The sequence below is a fragment of the Manis javanica genome, chromosome 5, assembly GCF_040802235.1.
Source record: "Manis javanica isolate MJ-LG chromosome 5, MJ_LKY, whole genome shotgun sequence".
NCBI classification, from domain to species: Eukaryota; Metazoa; Chordata; class Mammalia; order Pholidota; family Manidae; genus Manis; species Manis javanica.
In genome coordinates this window covers 286,407-306,336 of record NC_133160.1, presented here as the reverse complement: position 1 = coordinate 306,336, position 19,930 = coordinate 286,407, and the positions used below count along the sequence as shown (strand labels likewise).

General features: G+C 62.4%; 3 protein-coding genes across 14 annotated transcripts in view; 1 reads left to right on the top strand and 2 right to left on the bottom strand.

Annotated features, from left to right (window-relative positions):
* Nucleotides 1-105: 105 nt before the first annotated feature.
* Nucleotides 106-11,238, bottom strand: ZNF512B (zinc finger protein 512B). 10 transcript variants are annotated; one of them, XM_037006569.2, is made up of 19 exons: nucleotides 10,582-10,996; nucleotides 10,407-10,485; nucleotides 9,202-9,348; nucleotides 8,758-8,900; nucleotides 8,300-8,428; nucleotides 7,476-8,185; nucleotides 7,163-7,368; nucleotides 6,975-7,046; nucleotides 6,731-6,877; nucleotides 6,478-6,602; nucleotides 6,314-6,406; nucleotides 5,997-6,092; nucleotides 5,740-5,910; nucleotides 5,303-5,497; nucleotides 4,952-5,053; nucleotides 4,554-4,616; nucleotides 3,952-4,050; nucleotides 3,401-3,622; nucleotides 106-2,965 (listed from the first exon to the last, which is right to left on the bottom strand). In XM_037006569.2, exons 2-19 carry the CDS (start codon nucleotides 10,408-10,410, stop codon nucleotides 2,909-2,911), a joined length of 2,781 nt encoding a protein of 926 aa, XP_036862464.2. In that variant the 5' UTR covers nucleotides 10,411-10,485; nucleotides 10,582-10,996; the 3' UTR covers nucleotides 106-2,908. The 10 variants fall into 10 exon arrangements, with proteins under 10 accessions (XP_036862464.2, XP_036862466.2, XP_036862461.2 ...); XM_037006571.2 differs by lacking the exons at nucleotides 10,407-10,485; nucleotides 10,582-10,996 and adding an exon at nucleotides 11,120-11,238; XM_037006566.2 differs by having other exon boundaries at nucleotides 10,407-10,996.
* Nucleotides 11,239-13,373: 2,135 nt separating this feature from the next.
* On the bottom strand, nucleotides 13,374-18,629 carry SAMD10 (sterile alpha motif domain containing 10). 3 transcript variants are annotated; one of them, XR_005058098.2, is made up of 6 exons: nucleotides 17,623-18,629; nucleotides 15,586-15,767; nucleotides 15,337-15,508; nucleotides 14,920-15,060; nucleotides 14,385-14,815; nucleotides 13,374-13,643 (listed from the first exon to the last, which is right to left on the bottom strand). XR_005058098.2 is itself a non-coding variant. In XM_037006607.2 (5 exons), the coding sequence occupies exons 1-5, from the start codon at nucleotides 18,095-18,097 to the stop codon at nucleotides 14,793-14,795; spliced, it is 993 nt and encodes a 330-aa protein (XP_036862502.1). In that variant the 5' UTR covers nucleotides 18,098-18,629; the 3' UTR covers nucleotides 13,374-14,792. The 3 variants fall into 3 exon arrangements, 1 of the variants encoding a protein (XP_036862502.1); XR_005058099.2 differs by having other exon boundaries at nucleotides 14,658-14,815; XM_037006607.2 differs by having other exon boundaries at nucleotides 13,374-14,815.
* Nucleotides 18,630-19,263: 634 nt separating this feature from the next.
* The window catches only part of PRPF6 (pre-mRNA processing factor 6), a 31,902-nt gene continuing 31,235 nt past the window's right edge, over nucleotides 19,264-19,930 (top strand). Inside the window, exon 1 of the mRNA XM_073236308.1 lies at nucleotides 19,264-19,464. Coding sequence (XP_073092409.1) covers nucleotides 19,394-19,464 — 71 coding nt within the window. The 5' untranslated portion in view covers nucleotides 19,264-19,393. The remainder of the gene's footprint in view (nucleotides 19,465-19,930) is intronic.

Below are 19,930 nucleotides of genomic sequence, written 5' to 3'. Positions count from 1 at the left end.
CTGCTGGCACTCGTAGTTCGGCTGACCCGCCACGTGCGGGACGTCGTCCGCGCCCAGAAGGACCCCGCCCCGCGTTTTAACACAAACTCAGCCGCACAAAGCCCCTGGAAAAAAAATCAATAAACATTTATTTGATACAGTCATTTTTAATACATACAGTTGAAGATCCGCCCCCGCGCCACTAGGGCCAGGGGACGAGAACGAGGACCGGGGACAAATGGTCACAAAGCGGGCAGGGCCCGAGCTCACCTCAAAACATTTTGCAAATAAACACTTTGTAGATAGAATATATATGTATATATATGGTTACAAGTGATAGCTGGAACCTCTCTTTCAAAATGCACTTATGTACGGAGAACTGGCATTAAAAAACCCAAACCATGAAACCCAAAGTACGGGACGTGTGGCTGCCAGGCTGGAGGTGCTGGCCAGCCCCCCTGAAACTCACGCCTCCAGGGCAAGCCGCCTGGGCCCACCGGGCGGGGACACACGGGAACAGCCCTCCCCGCTGCGGGCCAGAGTACACCCATTCTTTCCCTTCTGATTTAGAGGGATAGGAGGGGGATTACCGCCGGGACACCCATCACACCAGGGCACACCCTCATCTGCCTCTGCAAGTAAAGTGCATCCTATTTTTGTATGAAGTGTCAGCCCATTGAGTTGGCCCTTTCCTGTTCTCAGGCCAAAGGAGGTGGGCTGGGCCAGAGGTAGATCTTCAGAAAGGGACCCAGAATTGTGTCCTGGGCTTGGGTCTCAGGCAGGGTCCATGCCCACGACAAGGTGGGGAGGAGGGCTGCCACTTGGTCCCTCTCGCTGAAGGTGTCAATCAAAGCCAGGTGGTTACCGGGCTTCATTCCTGCCAGAGTGGGTGGGCAGATCCCACTGAGCCAACCAGGGCTCTGCTAGCTTCGGAGGAGCTCTGCAGCCCGGCTTGCCATCACTACTCACCAGTCAACGCAGAGGAAGCAGGGGGAGAAGAAGGGAGAGAGGGGGTCCAACCCAATAGCCACTTTTGGCAGCAGCCCCCATGCCTACTTTAAAGACACAGAAGGGGGTTAAAGTGCTAAACATCAAGTTACCCAGGACCCCATCTCTTCCTACACATCTAGGCGGGGTTCTCACACCAGGGACCATCTATGGACTTTTGGGGGTGACCTGGAAACTCACCCCACAGCAAAAACCAGCCCACTACTCCCCAAGGGCCAAGTACCTGAGAGGCTGGGGTGGGTGCCTATCCCCAGCAGAGGTGTTGAGGTCCAACCTCCTCCAACCATTGGTGACAAGGACAAAGTGCACCTGGGGCTCCTGCCAGCACCTGCTCCCCACCTCCTGAGGCCGCCCCTGCAGCAGCTGCCTGGCCCTACCCCTTCCTCCATCAGCTGTACACCACAGTGACACCCAGGAACACAGGAAAGACAGCCCTCCTGCCCAAAGGCCTGCCATGCTGCCCGCTTTGGCCTTTGACACTGGATCACACCCACTGCCCACGCCTCCACCTTCGATCAGATCAAGGTGTGAGGCGAGGGGAGCACCTATCTCCACAGCCCCTCCCTAGGACATCAGGCCATTGGCTGCCCAGGGTCAGAGCCTTTTGCTCAACAGAAGCAGCTAGAGACAGGCAGTGTGGCAAACTGGCCCCAAAGTTCCCCTGGAACCCGTCTCCCTGCCGCAGGTGGGGGAGAACTGAGCCCAGCTTGGAGCCCTCCTCTCCAGGGACTGCATGAGGACAGGAGCTGGGGGGCAGAGGGGTGCCCAGTAAGCACTGCCTCCCTGAGCAGGGAAGGGACCCCAGCCCAGCCCCTAGATCCACCGTCGGCACCAGGAAACCCTTAGCACCAGAATGTCAGATTGTTGTGAATTTTTGTATAAAAAAACAGAATAAAAAAAAGATTGTTACTTGTCACAGCAAGAAGACTGGCACCCACTACACCCAGGAGACACACGCACACGGGCAAATATCAAAATTCACATCGTCTGGGACCACCAAGGCCAAGCCCTCAGCCCACCCCCACCCCCCAGGGGAACATGGCCTGTCTGAGCCCAGTGAGTCTGAGCACCCCTGCCTCCCTGCAAAATCACAGCTGGAAGGCAGGGCCCAGGGAAGAGGCCAGAGGCCATATGGCCACCTCCTCTGGGGGCTCTGGACTCCAGCCTGACCCTTGCCCAACCTTCTGACCTAGCTGTCCTCTGGGCCCCAGAAGGAGCCAAGACAGAGCCGAGGAGACAATACCAGACCACTGTGACCTTGGCCAAGCCCCCTCCCTGGCCTTCAGTGCTTGTATCAAAAGACCACACAACCAGAAATGGAGAAGCAGGTAAAAAAGAGGGGAAGGGGCTTCCTGCGGGGGCTTGACCACAGGCCAACCGAGACCGGAAGACAGGAGCCTGTTTCCTGCAGTGTCTCTCCTCAGAGCAAGGCCTCAGCTGGCCACCCAACAGGCCCCAGGTCCACACCACAGCCCAAGCTAGCCCACTGCTAACCAACCAGGCTGCCCTGACCTAGGCAAGGAGTTAGCGAAGCCAGAGCTTAGAGGCAGAGCATGCCCTGTGTGGCCCCTGGGCCCCAAGCCCCTGCTTCTGCAGCCCTGCGGGTGGGAAGAGCAGAGCACCTCCCTACCCCAAGCAGGGGGCACCACTGGGGACAGCAGAGGGCCCTGTCAGCAGGGCCGCCACCTCTACCATGACAAGCACGGGCCGGTGGGGCAGGGGGGTGGGCCCAAGCACAGCAGAGGTCGCAGAGGCAGGGAGGGAGGGCCAGGAGAGGTAGAGAACAGAAGCAGAGAGACCAGAGGCGAGAGGACAGGGAGGCCAGGGGCTGTCAGGTCAGCATGGTGGCAGTCAGACTCAGGGCCTGTCCTGGGAGGTAGCTGGGGGTGCTGAGTTCCAGTGTCGGGTAGAGGCAAGGCTGTCAGGTGCCCTCATCAGCCCAGAACCATGGGTTACCAGGGAACCCCGAGCCTTGGGCCTGAGGAAGCAGACAGGGCACAGAGCTGCATGGCAAGGGCCCCAAGGCCATCTGCCTGCTCTGCCCACCCCCGAGGCCCAGAGGCCCAGGCTGAAGATGCTCTTCCTGCTCATCTAGGGCCCTGGACTCTGCCAGGCCCACGGGTGCCCCCCCTTCATGCTACTGCACTACTGTAGCCACCGGCCCTCCCGGGTGTGCTCTGCGGCAGCCTGCCCTGGGGAAGGGCCACCTTCAGTCAGGGAGAAGGGCTGGCTGTCCCCACTGGGCAGATGGCTAGGCAGGGTGGGGGCTGGAGAACTGGAGAGGAGGCGGTCCTGAAGCTAGCTCGCCCACCCTGGACGGACAGGGGATTGGCGGCCAGAGTGGGGGCCGGGCCGGGCCCCACCCGCCTGCCAGCCACCTCGCTCACTTCTCAGCTGCCCTGCTGGCTCCCACCTTCCGGCTGGCGGAGCCCCGGGCCCCCTTGTCTCTGCCTCCTGGGGGCCAGTCGTCCCGGCGTGGGGGCATCTTGAGCATGGGCTCCTCAGGAGGCCTCTCCTTGGGCTTGCGGCCACGCTTCTTCCCACCTGACAGACTTTTCTTCTCCTCCTTCTTGGGCACCAGTGAAGCCTGGATCCTGTGTTTGGGAGGTGGGTCTGCCGAGGTACGGAACCAGTTCTGGAGACAGAAAAGCTGTGATGGGCCCCGGGGAAGGACACCCAGCATGGGGCTCGGTGAGCTCCTGTGCCGAGGCTGGCAGCCCGTGGGGGGCTCTGCTCGGGGCGTTGGAAAAAGCAGCGCCCAAGGTCACCCCTCTTCTGGGGAAGCCAGCAGCAGCTTTGAAGAGAAACTGCCAGACTTTCCAACATTGGCCACGTGCTCACGCAAATACCACACAAGCCATCACCCCTGCCACCCCCCTACCCCCCAAGCCCAGTCGCCTCCGTGGCCAGCCTGTGCAGCTGCGGGCCCAGCAGGCCCCTCGCACTGGGCCCAGCCCGCCCCACCTCTGCATGGGTCTTGAGGATGTGGTACTTGACGCCGCTTTCGGAGCCAAACTCTTTCGGACACAGCAGGCAGCGGTACTTCCCCACCAGGTGGTCTCCCTGCAAGGCATGGGCAGTCCAGCCCAAGTTGGCCCCCACCCCAACCGTGGAGGACTGGAAGAGCCCAGATCCACCCAGGACCCTCCACCCACGTGACCAGAGTCAGGGCAACCACAGCTTATATGGATGGGTGCCTGACGGGTGGGCTTCGGGACTGCTGCTGGGGAGGGGAGGACGGGCGGAGGCAGCGTCCTGGAGAAGGGTCACAGCCCTCTGTGGGGGGCCCCTCACCCCAAGCCCAGGTCAGCATGCCCACTTGTTAACCATGCAGACAAGGAGCCCCTGCAGATAGGACAACTTGGGACTGACGATTGAGGGCTAAGGCAGGGGCCTGGCCAAGCATCCTGGGCTGGGCTGGCCAACAGGCACCTGCCAGTCCCTGGGCTCACGGAAGGGGCTGTCCTGTGGAGGTGGGGTCATACACCCAACGTGTGGGGGCCCTTGGGGAGTAGCTGGGAGCTCCAAGCACCCTCCCCACCATGAGGGCAGGCCTGGGAACTAACCTTACTGCAGCTGGCAAGATGGGCCTTGAGGCCTGACACACTGGAGTAGATGGCTTCACAGCACTGGGGATAGGAGGCAACCATGGGGGAGGGCCTCCGAAGGGCGCCTGCACATGATGTGTACCCCGTACCCCAGCCCAGGGGATCTGGATTCTCTCTGGGACAAGTGGGGGCTTTTGACCCCAGAGTCTTGGGGGTGTGGGCAGGCTAGGCCTTTAGGGCTGAGGTCAAGGCCTCTCTGCTAATGGAGTTTGACTGAGGACCCTGCAGGGCTCCAAGGATCCCTACCTAAACAGGTAGGCTGGTCCCTCGGAGGGCTTGCACCCAGGACCACAACTGGACTCTCTGTCCCTGGGTCCCAGTGTCCCCACACACCCCCACTAGCCTGCCCAGCTCACATCATTGGGGCAGTTGACGTGGCCTTTCTCCTTGACTTCATTCTTCCAGGCCTCCAGAAGCTGGGGGTTGAGTGTGGGAAGACCTGGCCGGGTGTAGTTGAGCTGTAAAAATAGGCAAGCGTGGGGTGAGTCTAAGGGCCCATGTTAGGATGCTACAGAGCAGCTTGACCAGAGCTGACCCAGACAGACGGCCGTTCTGAGAAGGCCCTCCACTGCGGCCTCCATGAGCAGCAGATTTGAACCTCAGGAGGCTAGCAGAAAGCCCAAGTCAAGGGGTGTCCATCACAGGGGACCCCAAGCTTAGGCATGACCTGCTCAGAAACCCGGGGCCGGAGCCTTGGCAGAGCTCACCCGTGCGGTCTCGGGCACCAAGTCATCCTTCATCCGCCGCTTGGTCCAGTCCCGGGCCAGCTCATCTTCTGCAATCTCCTGCAGGTGGAACACAGCCACCTGGGCCGATGTGCGGCGGATGCGGCCGCTAGGGGTCCGCTCGATGCCCGGCAGATCCTCAGCCTCCGAGGGCTTGTCCTCGGGCTCTTCAGGGGGCTGCAGGGCAGCAGGCCAGGCTAAGCAACTGGAGCCAGGTGTGGGGACCCAGGGGCATGTGCCACGGGTAGGGAACGCGTGAGCAAGAGTGCTGGGGACACAGAGGCGCCCCGGTCCCAGGCTCACACCCCCAGTGCACACGCCCACAGGAAGGAAGGGGAGAGCACACATGCAGCAGGCAGCATATGGGCACAAGTGCTCACAGCCCAAGGGCAGGCGGGACCCGGCTGTAGGCTGCTCACCGGAGCTGCATGCTCCGATCGCACGTGGTAGTCATGGCCGGCTTTGGAGCGGTAGGTCTTGCCGCAGTGGGTGCAGGGGAAGGAGGGGCTGTCCACCTCGCAGGGCGGCTTCCCACAGCGTCGCTGGTGGTACTGGTAGCCCATGAGGCTGGAGAAGGCAGCCCCGCACCCCTGGGGGTCAGGTGCCGAGTAAGTGGCCGGCAAAGGGCCATGCCCTGCCCCGCACACGTGCTGCCCATCTGGGCGGCCCCACTGACCTCCTGGGGACAGCGCAGCCTCCCCATCTGCTTCAGCACCTTGCGCAGCCGCTCCCGCTCCTCCTGCTCACTCCCCTCCGAGGCCTCATCAGAGGGCTGGGGGGCAGGCCCAGCCTCAGTGCCCCACCACCACAAGGCTCCTGCCCCTGCCCAGGGGTCAGGGCCACGGCTGTCCAAGGTCGGGCATGGGAGCCACTAAGCTCTGCCAAGGTGTGGTGATGAAAGGTCATGGTCAGGGCTGGGCAGGTGGGATGGGTGGAGTGGGAGGCCGATGGCCAGGGGTCAGGGCCAGCTGGCAGTCGGGCCCAGGGGCATACCTTGGCACTGTGCTCGGCCATGGTATGGTAGTTGAGGCCAGCCTTGGACTTGAACTGTTTCCGGCAGTGCTGGCATTTGAGCGCGTCCTGCAGCTGCAGACCCAGCCCCATCAGAAACTGGCCAAGGGGCACCTGCCCTCCTGGCACCTCTGGGGCTGTCTTACCTTCTGACAAACCTCCATGTGCTTCTTGAGCCCCACAAGGGTCTTCCGGGTGACCACACTGCAGGTGGGGCAGACAGCCTCCCCCCGTTCATGGATGACCCGCTGCCACTGCTCCTCGGGGACACCTGCAGGGTGGGGCCATGGCCTCAGAGGCTGCCGGGGCTCCTGGAAGCCCTGGACACCAAGCACAGAGCCCAGAGTCTATGCTCAGCCTCCCATCCCTATGGTTCAGGGTCCGCCCCACAGTCAAGACCTGGAGACAGGTGGGCCACAGGGGCCGGCACCTCCTTGGTGACAGTGCTGGTGGGGGCCGGCACCTTCTTCCGCATGTCCTCGGGGCCTGGCCCCTCCTGCTTCTTGGAGCGGTGGATGCGGGATTTGTCCTCCGCTTTGGCCAGGCCTGTATGCACACATGGGTGGGGTGGGGGTGGGCTCCAAAGGGGGCACACCTACGCATACACTCAGCCCCGCAGGTGCCCAGCTGGCCAGGCCATCACCTTTGAGTCCAAAGGTCCCTGAGATGGACGGCTGCTCCCCCGTAAACTTCTTGGGTGTTTTCTGTTTCCTTCCTGACTCGGGGGAGAGAAAATGGGCAGCCAAGATTCTGGTCAAATAACTGTCAAGAGGCCAGAGCCAGCTGGCCACTAGCCCCACCCTGGCCACTGCCCCCCCGCTCTCGCCTTACTATGCTTTGTGCGCTCTGCGCCCTCCTCAGGTGGGGATGTGGAGCCTGTGGTCCTCGGCGCCTCCTTGCCCCCCAGGGGCCTGCTGCCCAGAGAGAGGGAGCTGCTGCCAGGGTCTGTGCTCAGCGAAAAGGCCAAGTTGTGGCCCCCACTCTCTGGCCTGGCCTGCTTAGATGGGACAGGGCCAGCATCCAAGCCGTCTGCAGTCCTGCGGGGAACAGGGGGTCAGGAGGTAGGAGGCCCCTTCGGGCCCTATGGTCCCCACACTGAGGCCAGGCAAGCACCCCGACCCCGACCGGGAAGGAGTCCCCATACCTTTTCTTGCTGCTGCCCCTCCCGGTGGCACGAGCTTTGTTCTCAGGCGGGGTGAGCAGCACCGCTGTGCAGGGAGGCGTGTGTCTGCTGATGGTGGTGGGCCTGCTCACCGTCACTGGCTTCGTGACAGGCATGAGCTTTGTCATCGGCATTGGTCTGCTGATGGTCACTGGCTTAGCAACCGGCACAGGCTTGCTAACTGGCACTGGTTTGTTGACTGTCACTGGCTTGGTGACGGGAACAGGTCTGGTGACTGGCAGAGACTTGGTAACTGGCACTGGCTTGTTGACCGGCACAGGCCTGGTGACGGTGACAGGCTTGTTGACCGGGACAGGCCTGGTGACTGTGACAGGCCTGGTGATAGTGACAGGCTTGGTAACCGAGACAGGCTTGGTAACGGTGACAGGCTTGGTGACTGGCACAGGCTTGGTGACTGGCACAGGCCTGGTGACTGTCACAGGCCTGCTGATGCCAATGGGTTTGCTGACACCCACGGGTTTGCCGATAGTGACAGGTTTGCTCACTCCAATGGGCTTGCTGACTCCAACAGGCCTGCTGATGGTGACCGGCCGGCTGACCGGCCCAGGCTTGGGGGCAGGCAGGGGTCGGTCCATGTGGTTCCAAATCCGGTGTTTCTCTAGCTGCGTCTTAGAGGTGAACGCAGCCTCACAGAAGGGGCAGGGGTAGGTCAGCCTTTCTGAGATGGCACCCTGGGGGATAAGGAGGCATGGGATGGGCTGCCTGGCCTCTGCCCAGACATCCTGGGCCAACGGCTGGGGCAGGGCAAGCCCCAGCCTCCTCTTCCCTGGCCCCCAGCCCCTTACCCCTTGGCACCGCTGGTAATGGTACTTGAGCCCGTAGATGCTAGGGAACTCCAGCCAGCACCCCGAGTTTGGACACTTCACCCTCGAGTGAGCCTTGAATTCATCTTTCCACTGGTTCATCAGGGAGAGCTGGCGTGGGAAAGGCCGGGGCGCTGACCCCATACCTGGGCCTCTGCCAACCCCGACAAAGTGCCCTTCCCAGCCTACAGGACAGACCAGCTGCAAGAGCCCTTCAACCTTGGGACCACAGCGGGATGCAAGCCACCCTGAGCAGTGGCAGTGCTCTGGGCCGCTCCTAAGAGTCCCACAGATGTCGTCCCATAGGCCCTAGGCAGTACCCTGAGTCCCAGAAACACAGACCGGCCATAACACAGGCTGAGGGCTTGGTGCTGGGTGTGTGGAAGGCAGGCAGAGGCAGACCCCAGCATGAGCCCCACCCCAGCCCTCAAGGAGCTCACGGGAATGTCTCGGAGGGCCTGGTTCTCAGCTTTTGGACGTCCCTTTTTCTTCCCTTCTGTCCTGTCGCTGGCTGGACTTCCAGGGTCAAAGCAGAGGGGGGCCTGGCTAGGCACCGTCTGCCCACCCCGGACCACCGGCATCCCTGTGGCACACAATATGCCCAGGCTTGGAGGCTGCGCTCCTTGCAGCCTCACATTGCCACCCGGGGGCCTGGTCAGGCCTAGAGTGAGTCCCATCTGCCCCACACTGTGGCAATGGGGGCAGGAGCCTGTGGTCAGTTAGGACAAGAATCAAGGATCTGGGCTGCCCCCAGCATGGGAAGGCTCTCAGGAGCCCAGGTGGCCTGGCCAGAAACTCAGGAGCTGGATGTCTGGGGAGGCGCCCACACCCCGCACTGGCTGCCCATGCCCGCCTGGAGTTGATCTTGGCCTGACCCCTCTTACCCGGCTTTGGTGGGTCATGTAGCACAGGAAGCCGGACCTCGTTCCGGCTGCTATCCTTCCCAGATCCACTCTTGCTGGACCCTGGGATCCGGCGGCCTCCTCCGACACAGAAAGGATCAGTCATCTCCGCAGAACAAGTGGACAGACCTGTAAGGCCCACCAGGTCCAACTCAGGACTTAGAGTGGGCTGCCCTCAAGCCCCACCCCCAGACAGGTCCAGGGAAGGAGAGCCTGCCCACAGGTGCATTTGGCCACTAGGGGAAGTAGGTGATGGGGCCTTCCGGTTTAGGGGAGGGCTGCCCAGCCGAGGTTTCCAAGATGACCCAGGAAACACTTGGAAGACACGCTTGGAAGGATCTAACCCTGTCGTGAGACCCTCACCGGCTCACAGAGGCTCCAGAGTGTGCAGAGAATCACACACCTCACATGGGGGGCTGGGCTGGGGCAGCCCCAGGAGAGGTGGAGTGGTTGTAAGGGAAGCCTCTCCCAGGGACAATTATGACAGCAGTATGGATGCTGGCTCACAGGCTGCCCTAGACCAACACCTCAGGACACCTCCCTGCACAGTCCTGTGCAGGCCCTAAACAATGCCACCCTACCTGGCAGGCATCCCTAGGTCCTTCTCCCCAGGACACAGATGGAAGACAGCCAAGGTAGGCACTGAAGGCCCCTAGCCTGCTCCGAAAATGCAGGTGCCTCCCCTCCCCCCTGGGAGGCAGACCAAGGACCCTGCAGCACCTGGTTGTGGTCCCTGTGCCCAGATGAGCCACCCTACCTGATCATCTTCCTGGCCTTGTCCCAGCCAAGGCCACTCCACTCATGCTGGGCCCCTCAGCCACCTTCTGCGTGGCCGACCCCCTCCTCCCCTCTGCACTCAAGAGCCTCCCTGCCCCCCACCTGCAGGCCCACTCCACTGACCACCAGCCACAGGGAATACCCTGCTGCCTGACACTGCGCCTCTGTGGGACCCCACACCCTGAGAGCTGGGGGCATTCTGAGCTCAGTCCTGTTGGGTCCTCCCATGGGTGCACTCAAGGCCACAGAAGGTGCGGGTTGTGTGGGCTGTGACCCCTCCCCTAGTAGTTTTTAATTAATTTAAATCAGAGAAGATGGGAAGGGGCTGCTATGCAAAGGAGGGCCCAGAGGCCACCTAGGCAGGCTGTGGTCAAAGGTCAGGACAGTCACTGCAAATGGCCAAGAGGTACCCATATCCTGGTCCTGGAGGGAGTGCTGGCTGGTCTTGATGGGTCTAAACAAAGTTCTCTGGAAGTCCTCGCACAGCAACTTCCCAAGGAGACATGCACACATCAGTCACCACAGCCCTGTGAGCCTGCGGTGCTGGTGCCTGCTGGGACCCTTTCCAGTGTTTCTCCAGCTTACGTGGAGAATTCGGAGCTGGGGGGGCCTCAGGCCAGGGCTGACCTAGAAGGCAGACACCCTCCTTCCATCCAGGGCCGGTGATTCGCACATCGAGAGGAGAAAGGACTTCCATGCTCCTAGAGGGCCCAGCAGGGTGGCAGAAGTGGGACCCTCTCGGGGGAGGCGACGCTGGCAGCGGGACCGCCACGGCGGCCCGGCCCGGAACCCCGCACCGGTTCAGAGGCGGATGAGGCCGGCGGGGGGCCGCACACCTGGACGCCGGCCTTGCCACCCACCTGTCACCTGCGGCCGGGGCGCGGGCAGGCCTGGCCCCCGAGGGCCGATCGCGGGCGCCTGGGGGGGCCGGAGGCAGTGAACCAAAATGGCGACTTTTTCTGGAGAAGGAGGAGGCGGGCGCGCGGCGCCGGCGCGGGGCGCGGCGCGGGGTCCGGGCGCGCGGGGGCGGCGCGGGGCCCGGGCCCGGCCCGGCGGCGCGCGGGGTCAGGGCGGGGGCGCGGCCGAGCGGGGCGCGGTCCGGGCGGGGGCGCGGCGCGCTTACCTGCGGCGCCCGCGGGACGGCGGCCGGGCGGGGGCCGGGCCGGGCCGGGCCGGGGCGCGGGGCGCGGGGTCCGGGCGGCGCAGGCTGCGCGCCGCGCTGCGCACATGCGCGCTCCCGCCCCTCCCACCTTTGACAGTTTTACTGTGGGGGGGAGGGGGCGAACTCTCGCGGTATTCCTGCGGCGGCTCCGCGACGGGGAGGGACTGCCGGGGGAGGGGGCCCGGACGGCCTGCGGGTCCCCGGCCTCGCGGCCCTGTCGCCCCGTGTGCGGGGCTTCCGGTGCAAAGTGGCCGGTATGCCGCCGGTAGAGCAGAGGGCGCTTTTCAAGTAGTGGGGTAAACTGAGGCACGGTGGGGCGGTGGGTATTGCCCCAGCCGAGCGCGCGCAGATTGAAGCGGCCAGATGTCTCTAGTCCTGGCTGGGACGGTGTGGCGGGGGAGGTCACTGTCCTCTGGTGGCCCTGAACTGACATCTCGGGGCCTTGAGCCTGCGAAGTAGGATCTGGCCTTTCTCCCAGCTACTAGCCCTGTGGCCACCCTCAGAGCATCGCCAGGCTCCTGGCAGTGCCGGGGCAGTTAGAGGCCACCGACCGTCGGACCAGCCTTCCTCTGCTTTGCGGGTTGGTTCTGGAGCAGTTGCTCTTCTGTGCCCCGGAGCCTGGTGCTTGGCGGGGTTGCTGGTGTTAGGTCTGGAGGTTTGGGGCACCGACTCCACCAGAACTTGGGAATGAAAGGGACTGGGGAAGGGATGCTGGCTGGGAAATGTCGTTAACAGGCTGCATCGCCTTCCCCGAGCCCCATCGCACCCCGCACCAGTGCCCCTCCCTCCACCCATCTACCCTGAAGCAGGTTTGACTGCACTGCTTGGGGGCGGATTTGGGGTCTAACTTTCCTCCCTTGGGATCCGTTTCTCCCAAAGCCTGCGGAAAGTGCTCACACAGAGGCAGAGTGGGGGCCCTCTGTGGAGAGGTCAGCGTGTCAGTTCTTCCCTTGGAAGTCAGAGCCTGAGAGAGGCCTTTGTGACCCCAGAAGGAACAGGGAATGTTGACATGACAAGCAGCATTTCAGCAGGGATCAGTTGTGCCCTTAGGTGCATCCAGTTATCAGCTTTCTGTGGGCATTTGCATGTCCACACACGGGGCCTGTCATCATCTGTTGATAGGCATATATCTGAATGACCACGCGTGTCAGCAGCATCCTATTTGGGCATCACAGTGTCAGAGTATATCTGTGTGTACTGTACTAGGTGAGAAAGGTGCCTGTCTGTTCATACCCGGGGACTTGACAGAGTTGGGGGTGGGGGGGTGTCTAACTCTTAGCAGATGTATGTCCAGGCTGCAGCACGTGTATGTCATGTAATGCTGTGTGTGTTTGTGTATGGGGTGTGCTCTGGCACCTGTTCCTGTAGCTAGGGGGTCATTGTGTATCAGGGTATGTTGTGAGTCTGGATGCTGGTGTCATGGTAGCTCTGTGTGTCCAGACCTCAGTGGTCAGTTAATGCCTCTGTTATTTGTTGTCTGGTTGTTGTGTGGGTATGTGTGTCAGCGCAGGTGCTGTGACGTGTGTGTTTCTTATGTCCAAGGCAATCAATGCCCTGTGTGAGGAGCTGAACGGGGGTACCCAAAAGATAGCCATACTAAATTTCTGGAACCTGTGAATGAGACCTTATTTGGAAAAAGGGTCTTTGCAGGTACGATTAAGTTAGGGATTACAATAAGGAGATCACCTTGGATTATCCAGGTGAGCCTTACATCCAGTAACAAGTGTCCTTTTAGGATGGGGATTTAACTCAAAAAGCAGTGTGATCGTGGAGCCTGGGATGGAGTGATATGTCCATGAGCCCAGGGATCCCTAGGGCAGCCCCCAGAAGCTGGGAGAGGTGAGGTGGTGTCTCCCCAAGTCCTGACAGGAGCATGGCCCTGCCAGACTTCAGACTGGTGTTGCAGAACTGTGAGTCTCTGTTGTGCTGAGCCTCTGGCATGGTCATTTGTTACAGCAGCCCCAGGAACTTAACACGCCTATGTTGGGGCAGTCCACAGGGCTGAACCCACATTTCCAGCCTCTGCCTCTTGTCCCTGCCAGGTCCTGGGTAAACAGACACTCCACCAGAATGCAACACCACTGCTTCCTGGTGGCCCTGGCTGCAGGCAGCTGAGCTGGGCACCCTCCCCTCCCAAAGCCAGGCCCACCCCAGGGCTCTGCTCCCTGTCCCTCTGACATGCCTAGTTGGCTAGAGCCAGACACTACGCTCAGGGTACTTGAGAACCAGGTTTATTTCTGGCTTTTTTGTCAGAATATAAAAAAGCACAAAACAAGGAAGATGAGACAGGAGTGGGGGGTGCAGGGTGGGCAGGACAAAGGAGGAGGTGGGGCAGAGATGGGGCCGGCCCTTTGGAAAGGACAGCACTGGGATGGCACAAGGTGGGCAGTGACACTCAGGGCAGCCAGGTAGGATGAAGGGGCTTCCCGTGGGGGGCGCACAGGATGGCAGGCACCAGGCCAGCTGTCCAAATGTCACTCAGGACCTGCAACAACCAAGCTCCCGTCTAGAGGCAGCTCAGGGCACAGAGAAGGGCTGGGGGCTCAGCCTAATCTGTCTCTGAGATTTTCAATGTCTCCTAGGGGAGTGCGAGGGCAGAGGAGCACGAAGAAGGGGCTGCCAGGACTGCCAGCTGTCACTGTCCTTCTGCTGGGCAGCACCAGCCCCAAATCCCTGACCCTCTGCCCCACAGGGAGGTTGCTCAGGTGACGGCTGGGTGTTTGGTGGGTGCATGGGTGGAGCACAGGCCTCAGGATGTTCTCTTGTGTGAATCCAGGTTTTCCTAAGCAAAGGCCAGTGGAAATACCTGCCCATGACTGCCTTGAAGGAGGTCTCCATGACCCTGGGGTAGGGAGACCCCCAAACCTGCAGTCGGGACTCGGCTGAGCCTGGTGCAGGGTGCTGGCTGTGGGGTTCTTCTCATTGTGCCATGCTAGGTCGTGGCACTTGGGCAACCCCGGACCTCTCTCGTCTCAGTTCCCATGAATAGATGGGGACTTGGTGACTGTTTCATAAATAGTGAAAGTGCTCGGCACAGGTCTCAGCTGGGTGGATGCAGACACTGCTCACAATTATCTGGGTGGTGGGTAGGGCCTGCTGGGGGGGCACAGGGGAGGGCACACACCAAGGAGAGCTTCAGCAGTTTACCCCACCTGGGTGGGCAGTCCTCCAGGTGCTGGGGGAGTGTACAGAACCAGACAAATGGGCAGACAGACAGACCTCTCACCCTGGGAGAGTGCAGGATGCCCAGATGATGGGTGGCTCAGCAGACAGTGGGGCTGGACAATGATGTGAGTGAAGGGAATATAAACAGACTCCCTGGGTGGGGACACCCAAACCCCACTCTGCTGCCCCACATGCTGCCAGCGGCACCAGGGAGTGGGCCTGGGCTCAGGTCCTCAGAGGAGAAGCCGCAGTCAAGCAGGCCTGCCCTCCCAATCCCAGGCACGACCCCAAGTGCACAACCCGAGGCTGCTGCAGGGGGTGATCCTGGTCCCACCTGTCCCCTGGGCTGGGTTCAACCCCTGGGACCTCTTGCAGGGTCCAAGAGGGGCTGCACAGCCAGCTCTGCCTCGTCCTTGCCACGGGCTCCGGTCACAGTGCTGGGGTCTGGGGTTCAAGCCTCTGGCGGCAGCTACGACGCACTCCCGAAGGACGCTATGGGGTGGATGGGGGAGGTCGGTCTCTGGCATCTTCCACTCTGCCCTGAGGCCCCACGGCCCGCCCAGGCCTCTGCCAGCCCTCCGCTCCCGCCCACTGACCTTGGCTGAGCAACTGCAGGCTCCGCCCCTCCTCGCGCACCTGCAGGCGCAGGACCTGCTGCAGCACCTCCTGTCTCTGCGCCTCCTGTGCCAGCCCCATGCGCTGCAGCTTCTCGGCGTTCAGCCGCAGCAGTGCCCGGCCTGGACGGGGAGGGTGGGGCTGAGGTCAACGTCTGGGGCAGAGAGCGAAGGAGGGAAGGACACGGAGACTCAAGGAGACGGAGAAAGAGGAGAGGGGCAGAGGAAGGCAGGATGGGTGGAGACCAGGCAGAGAGGGGCCAGATCAAAGCAGAAATGGCCCGCAGAGAACCGGAGGGAGAGGGAGGCGACGGGGAGCGGAGCAAGGGCAGGTGGGTGTGGAGGAGGAGGGGCTCCTGGACTCCCCGCGCCCCTCCCCCGCACCCAGCCCCCAGGCACCGGTGATGGCGTGCTGGGAGAAGGCCTCCACGTAGACGAGGTAGTTGTGGGGACAGTGCTTCTTGAGCCACTTGCAGACATCCTGCTGGCTCCACAGGACCACGGGCCTCGTCAGGCCACCCAAGGAGGGACTTGTATGATACAGGCCATAGTGGTCAGGGTACAGCCGGCTCTGCAGGGGAGAGGGACGGCAGGTACAGCGAGGTGGTAGGCGGGGCAGGGGCTGAGGTGGGTAAGGTGGGTGGGTACCTGGGGGGCCTCTGTGCCAGGCTGCTGCAGGAGCTTGACTGGCCGGCTGCCAGCTACTCTCTGCCCACGGGAGTCATGCCACGTGCGGCTGGTGCCCGGCGTCCGAGGCAGGTGGCAGGGGATACTTTCGGCTGACACTGTGTGCTCCAGGAGGCTCCGACAGAAGCTGAAGTGGGCAGTGGCTGCAGAGCATGGCACTTGGTTACAGTGGTTAGAAGCAGGGCCAGAGGCACCTTTCCTGCCAGCTGTCTCCCTGCTCAGCCCTTCTCCCCCCCACGGAGAAGGAACTGCCTTCCCAGTTAGGCATTCATGAGTCCCCAAAGGTGGGAGGCATGCGAGAGCTGTCGTGATGACCCCATCCCCCACAAAGACTAGGAACTAGAAGCACCTTTCCCCTTTTGAGTCCGCTGTAGAGCAGGATGAGTCGTTTCCACCAGGGAGGCACAGGGAGCCTGAGATCTATAGCCCAGCAAGGGGCTATCCTGAGACAGCACTGACCTCACCCTTGCCTTGGGCTGACACATGCCAAGCCAGACCAGGGTGCACACGAAGGACCTGAGAGGAAATGCTGGCCCCCATGTCCTGGGAGGCCCTGTGCCATGGGGAGACCTCCCTGGGTGTGCTGCCTGCCCAACATGGTTTGGGTATGTGTGAGAACTCAGTCTCTGCAGCCATACCTAGTGTGTGAGGCTGGGCCCCTGCCCTACTGTGCTCACCAGTTGTGATTCATGGACAATTCAAGCCAATAACCAGGATTCCTGCTCCTCCACGCTCCCAAGGCCTGGCCTACGACAGCTCCTGTGTATGGCAGTTATTCACGGGGTGTGGGCTGCTTAGCATCCAGGTGTGCGGGGTGCAGCCCTCTGCTCCGGGAACTAAGGTGATGCCCTGTGCTCTCCCTTCCCACACCAACTTCATTGCACTTGTCAAGTTTTAGTTTTACTAAAATTTCTGGGCTAATTTGACTCAGGGTAGGCAGATATATCAACAGGCCACTCCCAAGACCTTGCACAGATCTTGACCCACAGGAGGTGCCCTGAAACAAGGGGAGTGGCTGGCACGGATGGATGAAGGCTCTGTGTGGTGTCCACAAGCCGACGGAGCCTCGAGGAGGCTGGGCCCAGGTTTGCCCCATCTTCATAACATCCGGGCCCTGACTTAACAGGGAGGATCCCGTTCGGAGGCCAGGGCCCTTGCCCCACCCCCTCTCTGCAGCAGGGACCCTCCCTCCTTCTTCACATCTCCCCGCCTCCCCCCACTGGGCAGGGTTTGTCCTTGTGTGCAGGAGGCCTCAGTAACTCCCCCTCCTTCCACCCCATACGATTCCCCTGACTTAATACTCCCTCCCTATTCTTGAAACTCAATGGAATCAAGTGACCCCGGGTGACTAAAAATTTGCGGTCTAGAGTAAGACAGAGGGTGTGACCGATGTGACCCCTGCCCCCAGGTGGCGTCTAGTACCACCGCGGGAAATGACTTCTAAACCAGCATCGTCCAGGGCACAGGCGCCTGGGTCACTGGGCCTCGCCTCATGGGGCCCCCCAGGCCGGGGCACGCTGCTCCAGGCAAACCAGTTGGACGCCCTGCCCGCGCCGCACCTGTCAACGGCCTGCCGGGTCCCGCCCATTTCCTGAGGGCGCTCGGGGAGGGATCTCTGTCCATCCGTCCGGCCGTCCCTCCCAGCCCCGGCGACAGTATTTCAGCAGGAAATGGGCGGGGGCCCCCGCGCCCGATTGTGGCCTCGGCGCGCGCTCGGCCCCACCTCCAGGGTTGGAGGTTGTCCCCGCGAGAAGGAAAAGGTGACCGTAGGGTACGCCTGGCTTGGGACAGGAGTCTGGGCCCGTCACTTCCCCCAAACCAAGGGCGCGCTGGTCCCCAAGGTCTGAGGCCGCCCCCCAACCCCTAGCGCAGGACAAAGACCCCGGACGCGCCCCCCACCGCGCCACGCTGCAGCTCCGAGTCCAGCAGGTCTCGCCCCGGTCCCTCTCGGTGCATGCGACCCGCGATATCCCTGCGCCCAGGTCCATCCCTGCTCACCGTCCGCATCCCGGCGCTCCCCAAAGCCGGCGCGCACAGCCCCGGCGCGGCCTCGCGGGGGGCTCAGCTTGGTCCTCAGCTCCGTGAACATGGGGCCCTCGGGTCCCGGGCCTGTGCACACGCCCCTCGCCGGGCGCAGGGCGGCCCGTGTGGCCGGCGGGGAACGCGCGCCGCCGCCCCGCCCCAGCCGGCCCCGCGCCCGAGCCGGTCCCCACGCCCGGCGAGTCTGCGCGGCGAGGCACCTGCCGCTGAGCCCTGAGCGCCGGGCGCGCTCCGGGAGCTCCGAGGTGTGTCGGCGGCGCGCGGGTCTGCGTAGGCAAACGGTGTTTGCCGAGTTAACGGGCGTCTGAGCGTACCTGGTAATGGTTCCAGGGACGAGGGACTTTGTGCACCTCCAGGGCGCCCAGGTCAGGGGCCAGACCGACCCCTCCCAACCATTTCGTCCATTCTCCTGCCCCAGTGTACGCACCCTCATTCACACAAGCTAGACCCAATCCTAACCCAAAAACCCACCACCACACTGAATTTCAGGGCAGCCAGGGTGTCTCCTCTTCCCTCCGTAGCCCCAGGCTCCGAATCGGTGCCCAGATGTGGCACTGAATGCGGCGTGGCTGGGGACGGGAAGGAGAAACTCCAGGGAAGCTGCAGCTGGCGAGAGACATGTTTGTTCCAGGAGCCCAGAGTAGTGCTAGGGTGAGCTGGGGGCTGCTTGTTCCAGCCGAGAGCCAGACTTTAGACCAGCTGGGCTCTGCCTTCCCTGCCAAGAGCCTGAGCGCTCTCCCCAGGGCTGTATGCAGGCCCAAGGATGTCCCACAGCAGAGTGAGCACAGGTGCACGTGGACATGCAGAGCACTATCGTGCAGGTCCACCTTGCACATGAACAAAGGTGATCTGACCTGTACCCATACCCACCAACACACAGGTAGAGATTTGCACGGAATTCACCCACATGCCGTTGACTGCAGATGCCCACATACTGACTTATTCCCAACATATCTGCTGCAATTAATTACCTTCGTCAATTAGCTCTCTAGGACCTGGCTTCCCACCCTTGCCGGCTTGCTTAGGGTATGCGGGCTATAGAGGGACAGGTGCCCGCACCGGCGCTCAGAAACCTAGGGCCGTCGTCTGCACGTAGGAGTACACGCAATCAAGACATATGCACCCAAGTGTTGCACAACCGCGTAGGTGTGCAGCCCCGCTCAGGTGCATTAAGGCCTGCCACGGGGCCAGGACGGCTCTGCAAGGCAAGGTGGGCGGCTGGGCCGAATCGGAAGGGTTCCTGGCGGTTGCGCTGGCTTAGAGAGGGAGGGGACCCACGGGTTCTGCTGGTACAGGCAGGTCTCGGAAGTGCATCGAGAACGCGCAGTAGGCAGGGTTGGCCCCGGCTCAGTTCTCAGGTCCCGTAGGGTTTGTCCAGAACAGTGCAGTCTCTGTTGCCCTCCGACCCGGCCACCCGGCCACCCCCGCCACCCGGCCACCCCCGCCACCCGGCCACCCCGCCAGCAGGCCCCACCAGGCATTCCCGCGCCTGCGCCTGCCGCATCTCCACCCTGGCCGCGGCCGGAAGTCTCTGGAAGCAGCGTTTCAGGAACTTCCGCCCGGGGAAACCGAGGTGGGCAGGGCTTCGTTCAGACCCCGGGCTTTGCTTCCGGGGCGCTGGTGACGCGAGGCCCGCGACCTCCGTGCGGCGAAGGCTCGGGGACGCCTGCGGTGCTTCGCCTTAGGCCTCGGCCTCGCTCTCTCCTTTCTCCACCCTGTCGCCGGCGCCATGAACAAGAAGAAGAAGCCGTTCCTGGGCATGCCCGCGCCTCTCGGCTACGTGCCGGGGCTGGGCCGGGGGTGAGGCCGGGGGCGGCCAGGCGAGCGCTCGGGGCAGGGGCTGGGGAGGAGGCGGTCCTGAGCACCCACTCTGCTTCCCGGGAGGCGGTGCATCCCGGCAGCTTGCGGACGGCGGCGGGGCAGTCGGCAGCAATGAAGAATTCGGGTCTGTGGCTACACAGTCTGGACGATAGGCATTTGGGCTTCGTTCTGTTTGGGGCTAGGACAGATCTGACTGAGTTCTGGCGGCTGCCTAGGAGATGTGTGAACTGGGGTTTAGCCACGCCTTGGCTCCGAGCCCGTTGTCTGATCTCCGAGATGGGTAGTAACTCACGAGCAGGTGAATCCCTGACCTGGAGCACCACCGTGGCCGCCCGCCCCAGGCCCGGCAGACGCTGATCCTTTCCCGATAACCCAGGCTAGGTTCCCGTGTGGTCGCTTTAGGGTCTTCTTTCCCTGTGGTTTTGGTCTTATATACTGCTTGTTC

Excerpts from the sequence above, each read along its gene's own strand:
- ZNF512B (XM_037006565.2), bottom strand. The coding sequence starts at position 10,693 with ATGGAAGTCCTTTCTCCTCTCGATGTGCGAATCACCGGCCCTGGATGG. Across the intron at positions 7,369-7,475 it reads AGGGGCAGCAGCAAGAAAAG|GACTGCAGACGGCTTGGATG; the intron begins GTATGGGGACTC and ends TGTTCCCCGCAG. Across the intron at positions 5,498-5,739 it reads GATCGGAGCATGCAGCTCCG|CCCCCTGAAGAGCCCGAGGA; the intron begins GTGAGCAGCCTA and ends GCTGCCCTGCAG.
- SAMD10 (XM_037006607.2), bottom strand. The coding sequence starts at position 18,097 with ATGAGGGTGCGTACACTGGGGCAGGAGAATGGACGAAATGGTTGGGAG. Across the intron at positions 15,509-15,585 it reads CTGGCACAGAGGCCCCCCAG|AGCCGGCTGTACCCTGACCA; the intron begins GTACCCACCCAC and ends TCTCCCCTGCAG. Across the intron at positions 14,816-14,919 it reads CCTGCAGTTGCTCAGCCAAG|CGTCCTTCGGGAGTGCGTCG; the intron begins GTCAGTGGGCGG and ends TCCACCCCATAG.